Source organism: Nelumbo nucifera, chromosome 4 (genome assembly GCF_055504915.1).
Source record: "Nelumbo nucifera cultivar China Antique chromosome 4, China Antique-T2T, whole genome shotgun sequence".
NCBI classification, from domain to species: domain Eukaryota; kingdom Viridiplantae; phylum Streptophyta; class Magnoliopsida; order Proteales; family Nelumbonaceae; genus Nelumbo; species Nelumbo nucifera.
Window position 1 is genome coordinate 25,980,848 of NC_142652.1, and position 12,716 is coordinate 25,993,563.

General features: G+C 38.4%; 1 protein-coding gene across 1 annotated transcript in view; it reads left to right on the forward strand.

Annotated features, from left to right (window-relative positions):
- SWEETIE (HEAT repeat-containing protein) overlaps positions 1-12,716 on the forward strand; it is a 159,011-nt gene that overhangs the window by 75,865 nt on the left and 70,430 nt on the right. The window contains exons 16-25 of the mRNA XM_010266889.3: positions 568-678; positions 833-1,000; positions 1,134-1,220; positions 1,347-1,440; positions 4,990-5,058; positions 5,161-5,283; positions 5,376-5,444; positions 5,555-5,659; positions 5,836-5,924; positions 6,833-6,989. Coding sequence (XP_010265191.1) covers positions 568-678; positions 833-1,000; positions 1,134-1,220; positions 1,347-1,440; positions 4,990-5,058; positions 5,161-5,283; positions 5,376-5,444; positions 5,555-5,659; positions 5,836-5,924; positions 6,833-6,989 — 1,072 coding nt within the window. The remainder of the gene's footprint in view (positions 1-567; positions 679-832; positions 1,001-1,133; positions 1,221-1,346; positions 1,441-4,989; positions 5,059-5,160; positions 5,284-5,375; positions 5,445-5,554; positions 5,660-5,835; positions 5,925-6,832; positions 6,990-12,716) is intronic.

A 12,716-nucleotide genomic window follows, 5' to 3' on the forward strand; every position in this document is an offset into this window, starting at 1 on the left:
AGAAAGATGAATGGATGGATTTGAGTGGGCGAGCAGGGTTTCGGAGATTGAGAGAGAGATCTGGAGCTTAGGCGGTTAGATTGAGGAGGAGAGTTATGGGCGGGAGACGAACATCCCGATCTCCAACTTTTCTTCTGGTAGAATTTTCTTTTGTTTTTGATAAGTAGGATTTTCTCTATTATTACCACCAAAAGAAAAAAAAAAACTGAATGTTAGCCATGCTACTCTTATTTTATGCAACTTCCCAACCCAACGACCTAAGTACATCATATATTAGTTGGTGATGTTAGGCCCCCAATACAATTCTATCTTGTGTATCCTTCTAGCTAATCCAGCCACTATAACATCAGCAGACTGCAGACCTTGGCACCGTCTGAAAGGAGGCCTGCATGTTGTGTACCTAGGATCAAACCAGAAAGAAAGGGGAAAGGGGTTGTATTTATGTGCTTTTGTCTTGTAGGTGAAATTCCATCAGGGTAGGATATGAACCAGATTAATTCTTGAAGTTACAAAGTTGATATTTATGAGTTGGCATCAGTTGATTGAACTTCTGTTTTCCCTTTGTAGTGTATGGTCTGCTGCAGTTGATGCACTCACAGCATTCATAAGATGTTTTATTTCTACAACCACCATCAATAATGGGGTCTTACTACAGCCAGTGCTAGTATACCTTAGCAGGTAACATGAGTTATTTTTTTATTCATTTTTGTACAGGATTATTCTTCCTTTGTTCTGTTTCATTGATGGGATTTCCAATTTACATTTACTTTTTCATGTTGGACTTATTTTTTTGTTGTAAGAATTTTATGTAGTAACCTATTATAATAAGCAGGGCCTTGTCATATGTATCATTGCTAGCAGCCAAACAACTGCCAAACATGAAGCCTTCTATAGACATCTTCATCATCAAAGTTTTAATAGCTTATCAATCACTTCCTGATCCAATGACATATAGCGGTGATCATTCCCAGATTATTCAAATCTGTACTACCCCTTTTAGGTAAAGCTAGTTTTTACATTTATGTATATAATTTCTCTTTTTATTCTGATTCTTGGTAAAAAATATACAAGTAGGGAGTTTTTGTTCCCTGACTCTGGTTTCTTGTCCTTTTTATTATGGTTGCTGATTAAAGGGATCCTTCTGGCTGTGAGGAAAGCTCGTGTCTGAGGCTACTTTTAGACAAGAGAGACTCATGGCTGGGTCCTTGGATCCCTGGGAGGTATTTTTTTTTGGATTTGCTTTCCTTTTTTTGTTGCCTTTTGAATATTGAGTGCACTTTTATTTGTTCTCTTTTGAACCTTCTCTTTTTGTACCCATCTTGCTGCCCCTGTTCGTTGATTTACAGGGATTGGTTTGAAGATGAACTTCGAGCTTTCCAAGGTGGAAAAGATGGCCTGTTGCCTTGTGTATGGGACAGTGAACTTTCTAGTTTTCCACAGGTGTCAGTCGAGCCCTTTTACAGAAAATTGTGGGTTTTTCTTCAAATGTGTGTTTGTTCACCTAATTGCCTCTCCATTTATTAGTTCATTTCAGTTATGATTGAGAAATTCTATTTAATCTGATTTCATTATTTTTCTTCTGTTATTATCGTTATTGTTATACCACTACTTATTTGATTCTTACAGCCTTCATTCATTGGTCAATATAGTCAATGCAATTGTCCTTAATACTGTACTCCATGGGTTTGTGGATTCATTGTGGTTTGTTTTTTGTACTTGGTAAACCTTATTCCTTAATAAATTATCCTACATTCTACACATTTGCATAGATTACTGTTAAGTCCTGAATTTTTCTGGACTGGGAGCATTTTATTAAAGTACTTCCAATCACAGCTTAAAAAAAAAGAAAAATAGGCCTTTTTTAAGTTGGTCTTCTAAGCCTAGTTGTGTGAGTGGGCTGAAGTAATTTATTTAAGAAAGAAAGGGGCCTGCTGTCCATTTTAGCAAACAGCAGGCCCTAAATTAATTTGGGCCTTAATAATGAATCATTAAGCATTTAATGGGCCTGCAGTAGCGTGCATTTAATGGGATAACATGGCCTAAAAAATTAAATTTATATTAATTATGAAACTATAAAGAGAGGGTTCTTTTCCCTCCTTTGGCCATTTAAGTGGGGTGACACATGGTACCCTAAGAAGAGAGTGTTTTTTTTCTCGCCTCAAGCCGGTGACACATGTCACCCTAGGAAGATGGTTATTTTCCCTCTTTTAGCATTTTAAGTGGTAGGACACACATCATCTTAGGAAAACGAGTTAACTTTTCCCTCCTTAGGCCATTCTAAGTGAGGTGATACCTGGCACCATAGGAAAAGAGGGGTTGAGAGTTACCTAACCACCTCCCTCCTCTATATAAACTCCTCTGCTTGTAGGGCTAATGCCATTGTGTTGGCTAATACTATTCTACTTCTAAAATTTCTGGCAACAAGAGACAAGTGAAAGGAGAAGAGAAGATTGGGACATGAAGAACATAGAAGATAGAATAAGATGAAGGTAGGGAAGTCTGTCTTCCTCCTACACCTCTTTATTATGATATTCCTACAATCTCCTTTATGAGGAGGACTATATCTATTCCTCCTACTCATCTCACCCCATTCTTTCTTTCTTTCTTTCTTTCTTTATTTCTTTTCTTCATTATATTAGATTGGAATACATATAAGGAGATATCCATCTACAACCTCATCCAGGAGTCTCTTTGATAGCAGACACTTTATCAATCTTCAACCTTGGTCATTGCTTTTTCAACAACTTTAGCAAAAAATGGTGGGTTAGGGTGTTGGGAGTGTCCATGCTCTGTGACTGTGAGTAGTAGTGGAAGGTGAACAGACATATACAAGAGAAATTTCAGGGTGGGGATAAGGCCAAGGGAGAGTGGCTTTTTGTTCTCAAGATGTTGAGGCATAGAGAACTAGAGGCCTATGATCTTGGCCTCTCTTACTGAGGTAAAGATGGAAGACCTAAAGTTCCATGAAGAAGAAGGGTTGCCAAGAAGAGTATCTCAAGATCTGTGAGAATTGAGAGGTTGAAGAAGGTGATGATCAGATGATGCGGACTTGGGGTTGGGTCCCTTAAGTGACATGCACCTGATGATAAATATAGGCTGTATGGTATTGTTAGGAGGTATTTAAATAAATTAGGGGGTCTTGGTTTGGAAATGTAAACCAGACATCAGACATGCAGATAAAAGGTTTCAAAGGGACAGGTTTTTCCAGAGTCCTCCATTGAATTGGGAGGACCCAGAAATGGTGGCTCATCTACAACCTGCTCGACTCATAATCTGGGGTTTCAGGTATGCTGGTTCAAAGAAAGGGTCTTGTGGACTTTGGCAGACTTTGACAATCTATTTTTGGTATACTGATTGCTACAGTTCAGGAAAGGTTTTAGATTATTGAAGATTCTGCAGGCCTAGGTGTGAGTTACTAACTTCAGCATGCTTGAAAAAGATCCAAGGGGACTGTGAAAAATAAGTTAGGTTGGCCAAACAATACAAAGACTATTGCTTCCAAGCTTGTCATTATTGCCCCTGACGATCTGGAAGAGGATACTGCTCCAATGGCTATCACCTTCAGCTGATGAGGAGCCCGGTCTGGGGGATAAATTTGATAGTGTGACAGTGCATAGGATAGATATGGTGGATGCAGTGCAACATTGTGAGAATGCTACTATGAGAACTTCAATGAGGATGTGGCAGTCAGAGATGTCAGCAATAACTATGTGAAACTGTGATATATGTGGATTTTATCAAGGTGTAGCAGGATGCCAAGGAAAACATCAATGGTATTGAATCCAATGTGTTAAAATTTTACAATTTACAATATGATTCATGATTTAAATCATGAATTCCATGATTTCCGATTTCAATCTTATGTTTGAATCCTAAAAAATATTATGAATTTTGTTTGAATCCTACAGTTTGATTAGTGAGTCTTGCGATTTATGCATGTTGTAATTAATAATTATAATGCTCTGGACTGCCTAAGTGTTTCTTCTGCTCATTTTCTCACGAGTTTCAAATCAACTCAAATCTTATAGTTTTCCAATATACAGCCCCTAGTTGTAAAAGTGCTTTTTGTTTAATTTTTTACCAATACAATACATTATCGTATCAAGTTCTCTAATTTGTTATTTCTTTCCTTTTTTTCAATTTAGTTTTGTCAAGTAAGACTTGTTTTAAAGCCTTTACTAGAAAATGACTTAATGAGGTTATTCAAGACCTTTTATAAATAATTTTGTGTTTATTTTCTATCATATGTAGGTTAAAGAGTCATTGTATGTGGATTATTTTATGTTCAAGTCAAGTTTACCTAGATCATCTTGGTTTCTAGTGTACAAGTGGTAAATTATATTGTTTTAGGTACATACATGACAGATGTGGATTATAAGTAGGGCAAAATCACTTTTGTATATATTATTTAAATTTTAGTATATCTACTTCCAGTTTTTAGACAAGTTTTTGAAAAAGAAATAATCTTATGATGTATGATAGATTTATTTTTTAAGAACATTGATTGAATCGAACTGAGATTATGTGTCTCTATGCCAAGTGGTATAAATATGCTCTGAGTCTTTTCTGTAAAATTTGCAAATGAATTTCTTAATGAAGCATAGAGGACTTGGGGGAAATTTTGCTTGTGGGCAAGAAGAGCCTGAAGTCCCTTCGTTGACATTATCCAATTTCAGTTGGCACAAATAATTATGTGACCACTGGATCATCTATAATGCAGTTGATTTTATTATCTAATAGTAATGGCTCCTTTGCTTTGACTGAAGACTAAGGCAGCAATGTTTTGGTTAAGTATGTGGTGTTTCTATTTAGTCTAAGTTTTATTTTTAATGATGATGTGGACACTTTTTCTTAAATTGTTGAGCTGAGTTGTGGAAGCTTTGTTTTAAATACCTTTGTTGATTTGTTCTTCCCAATACCATATTGATTGTTTTTTCCGATATTTGCTGCATTTAGTTTCAATTCTAATATTTTGATTTGACCATGAAGCCGGAAACCATAGGCAAAATGCTGGTAAATCAGATGCTCCTTTGCTTTGGAATAATTTTTGCCACTCAGGTAGGTAGTTGCAGTCATTGGCCTCCTTCTTTCTCTCTCTTATGTGTTTGTGGTTGGTTTCACATCTACATATTGCTAAGAAAACTTAATGTACTATCCCAGGATAGTAGTGGGATGTTGTTACTGCTTGGCATGATTGAGCAGTGTCTCAAAACTGGCAAAAAACAATCCTGGCATGCGTCCAGTATCACCAATGCATGCGTGGCCTTACTTGCAGGGTTTAAGGTTGTTATCATCCCCCATTTGTTCACTTGAAATTTACATTGTGTTGTTTTACTTGTTACAGTGTCTCATAATAATGTTCTGTTCCTACTTAGGCTTTACTTGCTTTAAGACCCCAACCTTTGGGAGTGGAAGTATTAACTTGTGCACAGGCAATCTTTCAGGTAGAGATGTAATTGGTGTTAGCAAAATCTTATTAGTTGAGTTTCTTTATTTATTAAACATTTTCTGGAATTTCACCATGTCTCTTTCCATTTTTCTATCTTGCTTTTAGAATATTCTGGCCGAGGGAGACATTTGCTCATCACAACGGAGGGCATCATCTGAAGGTCTTGGTCTGTTAGCTCGACTTGGGAATGATATCTTTACAGCTAGAATGGTTTGTTCATCTTTTTTTTTTTTTTGTAGCAATGTTTCTCAGGGCTAGTTACCATGTGTCTATTTGTGTTTTCATGTGTTTGTTGTGCTGTTAACAAAATTCAATATGCTTCCTCTGCAACTTGTTACCCTAGTTTCATTTTTGTTTTTGGCTGAAGTTACTTTTGTTATGATTAGACACGAACACTTCTAGGCGATCTAGCTGGGGCTGCAGATTTGAGTTACAGAGGATCAATAGCTCTTGCACTTGGCTACATCCATCGCAGGTAAGGTGTTGACAATTCTGTTGGGACTTGTTTGGATTTAGGTGGAAATGGAAATTGCAGATTCACTGCTTTCCAGATTTCACTCTTCGGATTGAAAAATAGAACTGAAGAATCTTTGCCACATTCTTCCGTTTTAGTGGGTTCTCAAATATGCAAGGGGGGTAGTCATATTAAATCCATTAATTTTGTAATTCTTTCATGCATTTCTAACTCTACCGGTCTACCCCTGAACCTAAGTGTGGCCCTGTGAACTTTTTCTTCTAAACTTAATCATTAGAGAAGGGCTTGGCAATAAACAAGTTTATATGTTCCATTTTACTTGGACGAAATGAACCTAGGTACTAGAGTAATACCTATATTACTGATTTTTTTTCTTCATTTTAGGAGCTGTTAAATGTTCCTGCAAAAAAAGTATAAATATAGCTAGTTGTATCACAGCAAAGGAATAAGTTACTCCAGCTCTTTCTTTATTATTTTATTTTTTGTTAGGTGAAATGACTATTGATTAGAATAAAGAATGAATAAAATATTTACAGATGTCAAACATCCCCACTTAGACCAACCAAGGTTTCCTACCCTTTTTTTGTACCACCGATATTACACAATATACATTGCTATTTTGTAGTTTTCCCCAAACAAATTTTCCTCTATCCATTGTCCTTTTTGCCTACACATGAGCCAATTTATTGGATGGTTTGTGACTCCAATTGTAGCTGAGAATTAGGTTCCTTGCCAGCAATCTTAACTCTCTCATAGTATTCCTGTATTGCCATTTGCCATTGGATTAAGCCATTATTTTCAGTCAAGTACTTTCTGGACATGCTCATTTATCTTTGAAGCTCACTTTTTATTTTTGTCCCTTTTTATTTCTCATACAGTTGATTTCATTTGATCCATCTTCAATGCAGCGCGGGAGGAATGGCATTGTCAACTTTGGTGCCTGCCACTGTGAGCTCAATCTCTTTATTGGCTAAAAGTGCAAATGCTGAATTACAACTCTGGTCTTTGCATGGGCTTCTTTTGACTATTGAAGGTGCTGGCTTGTCATATGTGTCTCATGTTCAAGTAAGTTGGAAATTGATGACAAAGTTCTACTGTGTACATTAGATTTGTATACGTAAAGGCATCATACTTGCAATCATGCTGTATGCTTTTTTTTTTCACACAAGATAATTGTGGAGAGGCCCTTGTAGGGCAACAGATATTAGAGAATTTACAAAGAGGCCCTTGCAGGGCTGAAGAGAAAATAATAAAACAAGAGATACAATACAATATGAACTACAGTAATATGGTACATCAAGGAGTTTCTTCACACTCCCCCTCAAACTGATGTAGAGGCATGAGCATCAGTTTGCTTGCTAGAAATAAGTGTCTAGACCTCGTCATGGCCTTTGTGAAGATGTCAGCAACTTGCATATCAAAGGCAACATGAGGGAGAGAGATAGAGTTCGCAAGAAACAGGTCGCGGATAAAGTGGCAGTGCACCTCAATATGCTTTGTCCTTCCATGAAAGATAGGATTAAAGGCAATGTTAATAGCACTAGTGTTGTCTGCATACAGAGCAATGGGTGTAGGAGTGGAATGACCCAACTCCTAAAATAAAGATTGGAGCCAAACAACTTCACTACAAACAGATGACATTGCCCTATACTCTACTTTCGTAGAGGACTTGGAAACAATCTATTGTTTCTTGCATTTCCATGATATTAGAGTCACCCATGAAGACACACCACCTAGTAGTGGAGCGGCATGTGTCAGGGCATCCAGCCCAATCATAATCAGCATAGGCCCTCAGTTGGATAGAAGAAGATGAAGAGAAGAAATGACCCTGTGATAAAGAGCCCCAAACATAGCTGATGATTTGATGCACCGTAGTTAAATGAGGTTGACGAGGGGTAGAGACAAGCTGACTAACAACTTGAATTGCATGTGAGATGTCAAGACAAGTCATGGTGAGATAGATGAGAGACCCTACAAGTTGTCGATAGAGGGAAGCATCAGGAAGCAGGGAGCCTTCTGATTTGGATAATTTGACATTCAGCTCCAAGGGAGTATCAACTCGTTTATCATCAGTAAGGTTGGCCAACTTAAGAAGACAAGAGGCATACTTGTGTTGGCAAACAAAATAACCTTGGGAGCTCCGTTGAACTTCCAAGTCCCAAGAAATAGTTAAGAGGGATGAGATCTTTCATGTGAAAGGAACTGTGTAGAAGAGACTTGAGGTCCTGAATTCCTTCTATTTCATCTCCACTCAACAATATGACATCCACATATCTAAGAGAATGGTAAGGCCTTGAGACCTTTTCCGGGCAAAGAGAGAGTAGTCCGACGGACTTTGGCTATACCCAACTTGCACGACAACATCTCTAATTTTTTTCGACCAAGCTCGAGGGGCTTGCTTTAGCCCATAGAGGGATTTTTTTTGCTGACAAACGAGGGAGGGATCACTACAATACCCAGGAGGAGGTTTCATATATATTGCTTCCTTTAAATGCCCATGTAAAAAAGCATTTTTCATGGCTAGTTGAAAGATAGTCCAAGAATGTGCAATAGAGAGGGCTAAAAGAACACAGATAGTAGTAATCTTGGCCACTGGATCAAATGTCTCCTCATAGTCAATGCCATACTCCTATGGATATCCCTGTGCCACAAGCCTGGCTTTGTAACGGTCCAAGTACCCATCCGGTTCAGCTTGATGAAATAGACCCATTTTCTCCCAATAATAGAGCCATCTGAAGGTGCTAGGACAAGGTCCTAGGTGTGATTCTCATGCAAAGCTTGAATCTCCGCATCCATGGCATCTCGCCACTAAGGGCTACTACTGGCCTGCTGATAAGAACGGGGAATATCTGTAGAGGACAAAACAATAGAGAAGGAGCTATGGTTTGAAGGAAAACCATGGTGGTCAGGTGGTTTAGAGATACGAGTAGAACGATGCAAAGGTAGAGGAGGAACAATTAAGGAATCTGAAGTTGGAGCGTTACTTACAGGGTTGTCTGTGATGGGGAAGGATCCAGACCAGGAGGAAGAGGGCTCGTAGGCGTAGGAGCTGGACCACGAATCAGCCTGCGAGAGAAGATGTGAAGATCCTTCTCGGTAGTGGACGACAGAGTATCCTGTGATTCAAAATCATGCAAAACTAAAACAAAGGGTGCAGATAACTTGGCAATTCCTAAAGAAAAGGAGATATGCTCAAGAAAAATCACATTTTGAGAAATACGAATATGATGTGCCGAGGGATCATAACAAAGGAATCCTTTGTGGTTAGGGCTATATTCCCATAAAAGCACACATGACAGATTAAGCTGAAAGCTCTGAACGTTAACGAGGAGGAAGATGAACAAAGCATAGACACCCAAAGACATAAAGATGGGAAAGATTTGGGGGGGTTCCAAACATCTTTTGATGAGGAGATATGTTAGCAAGAACAGAAGATGGGATACAATTGATCAGATACATTGTCGTGCTAGCAGCCTCTACCCAAAATGTGGGAGGCGTGTGTGACTCTTGTAGAAGAGCCCTTACAACATTGATAATGTGGCTATTCTTTCTTTCAGCCACACCATTTTGTTGAGGAGTGTCTGGACAACATTATTGGACTTGTATGCCATGATGCTTTAAATAAACCAGAAATTCTCCCCCTGAGTCTAAGTGTAAGGCCTGCACATTCGCTTGAAACCGAACTCAAACCGTGTTATGAAATAACCGAAATGTTGGAAAAACTTCTGATTTGTGTTTGAGACAGTAGATCCAAGTGTACCTGGTACAGTCATCAATGAATAGCACAAAATACTTGTATCCCATTTGAGAAACAACAGATGAAGTCCAAACATCACTATGAATAAGCAGAGGATGATGCTGATTGTGATTTCTCAAACTCCAACACAAACAAGTGGCCCATCCTATACCCCTTCCCTTTCACCTTCCTAGTGCATTGGTACTGAATAAAACAACCATAAGAGGAAAAGGTTAAAATGTGACCATCATCAACTAGTTGACCAACGAAATAAGGTTAGCAATAAGTTTACGAACAAGGAAAGTTTTAGCAAGGGACAAGGAGTTTGAGGGGGAAAGTTTGATACACAAATCATCACTCCCAATGATGTCAAGTTTCTCACCATTAGCAGTGACAATATGTCTATGGTTGGTCTCTGACGGTCTGTTTGAGGGTTCAGGATAGGCCCCAGTCATATGATTTGTAGCATCAAAATCAATTACCCAAACGTGAGAGGGAGAAAAGCAATAACCAAAGAACTTACCAGATAGGCCAATAACAGAAAAGGCAGATGAGATAGAAGAGGATACCAATTGCTGTATGTCTTCCTTATTCATGGAAGCAGAGGATTCTCCCTTGGCAATAGAGGTATCAGACACTTGTCCATATCCCCTTACATTCATAGCATTGAGTTAGAAGGGTCTTTTCCACCAGATTTCTTATTCCCTCATGCAAGAAAAACAGTATCAGTCCTTGAATCAAGATGTTTCTCTTCTATGTTTGCAGCAATTAGGAGTCTAGTTTCTTCCCTCAATAACTCTCCCATCACAGAGTCTAAGTCTTGAAGAGTTCCTCTTCTCAAAATATTTGACCTAATCCTTTCATACTCAGGTCTCAGCCTCATGAGAAACTGGTTCACTTTTCTATTTTCAAAATGCTTCTGCAAATACTTGACACACGTAATGGGATCAAAAGGTTCAATATGAACTAGTTCATATTCAGCCCAGAGATCAATAAAGCCTGCATAGTATTCTTGTATCTTTTTGTCCCCTGGCAATAGGCAAAGATCTCAGTTTCAATCTGGTATTGCCGTGACATATTGGACTGATGATAAACCTTCTTCAGAACATCTCATAGGCAGTTCTCAGTCTTCTCATGGGAATACTAATGTGGAGCACAATGGAGCTCAAAATCCAGGAGACTAACTTTCTATTGTCTAGCTTTGATTGTGTATAGGTTTTACTATCAGCCCCATCAGGTTTACATACAGTTCTATTCAAGTAACCTTCAAGTCCATTTCCCTCAACATAGAAATTGAAATGGAACTTCCACATATTGTAGTTAGTTCCATCAAATTTTAAAAGGAGAAAGTCAATCTTTTCAGCCATCATAAATGAGCAAAATCAACCTAGGGAAAAGGATAGCAGCACTGATGTTTGCAATGTTAATCAATGCACTTAAATCAGCAATGAACAAGGCAGTGAATTACTTCATCCGAACACTGTATTTCTCAAAAGAAATTAACATCAGGGCTGAAGCATGATATGCAAACAACACCAATCTAGAAAAACATCAGCAAGAAAACTTTATAGAGGAATCAAAATCCTCCAATAAACAACCCAGAACAACACAAAACTAGGGCAGCACAAACTAGGGTTCCAAGGACTGGTAACCGAGAGAAGAAAATACCCTAGGGCAGCACAAAACTAGGGTTCCAAGGACTGATAATAGTCGATTAAGACAATAATGTTGATACACCAACCTGAAATGAGAAGTTTTCCAAATCAGCTTGAAAAAATGACCTTATGTCTGTTGAAGTTCCTCAGTTCGAAACTGCTGCCGTTGAAGGAGAAAGAAGCCAGACTGTTGAGATTTCTTAGTCTGCTGTTGTTAAAAACTGAACCATAAGAAGCCAGGCTGCTGCCACCCTGGAGGAACCAGTTCACAGTAGGATAAAGAAGGCTGCTGCCGCCCAGAAGAGAAGGTCAGAACTCCCCCAAGACTTTTCGGATCCCACAGATTTTCTGAGTGAGAAAAAACAGATCTGGGCACAGCCCTAACACTGGACAGAAGCCTCCACAGAGAACTAGGATTAGAGTTGAAGAGCACAGCCCTAACACCAGTCGAAACACCCAGAAAACAGTACCCCTGATATGGCCAATGAGTAAGCAAAGAAAGAATAGAAATTACCGAGCAGCCTGCTCTGATACCATGTCAACAAACCCAGAGGAGAATACAGAATTCTGGGGTGAAGAAATGGATACTTCAACCCTACCCCAAGGGTCCTTTATATAGATAATGAAATTAGAGAATTTACAGAGAGGCTCTTGTAGGGCAACAGATATTAGAGAATTGATAGAGAGGCCCTTGCAGGGTTGAAGAGAAAATAATAAAATAAGAGATACAATACAAAAAGAACTACTGTAATATGGTACATCAGGAAGTTTCTTCACTGTTTATATGTTCGAGTGACCAAGATTTCAATTGATATTGGTCATTCAAGTAATTTTTGAAAAAATCAAAAATAAATATTGTAGAGAAGATGGGCTGAATGGCCCATAAGGTGTTTATCCTTTTTATCTTTTATGTTCATTGCTGTAATGGGCCTTAATCTGGGCTTTATTCTTTCTTATGTTATGTTTTTTAATTTTCTGCCCAACTAGGGGCATCTCTGTAAATTACTAAAGTTTAACTTAATGAAATGGAATTAGGGGTGTAAGAGAGAAGGTTATGTTTGAAAATCTCTCTCTGTGAACCCTAGTTGCCGCCACCATCTTCTTCTTCTTCTTCTTCTTCTTCTTCTTCTTCTTCTTCTTCTTCTCTCTTCTTGAAACCTGATTTCTGTTACTTCCTTTTGATTTTCTACAACTTATTAAACAGTCCTTTCTTTTCAAAAGGCTGTTTTTCTTCTTGGTATCAGAGCAGGCTCGACTTTTTCCTTTTTTCATCTCTTTTTTCCCATACACAGTGTGTATGGAGAACTGAATCGTATGAATAGTTAAAGAAACCTATTTCAGCCCAGTTGTTAGTGGTTTTTGGAGAGAAGGGGACTGGTTTTGTCGTCCTCTTGACTGATT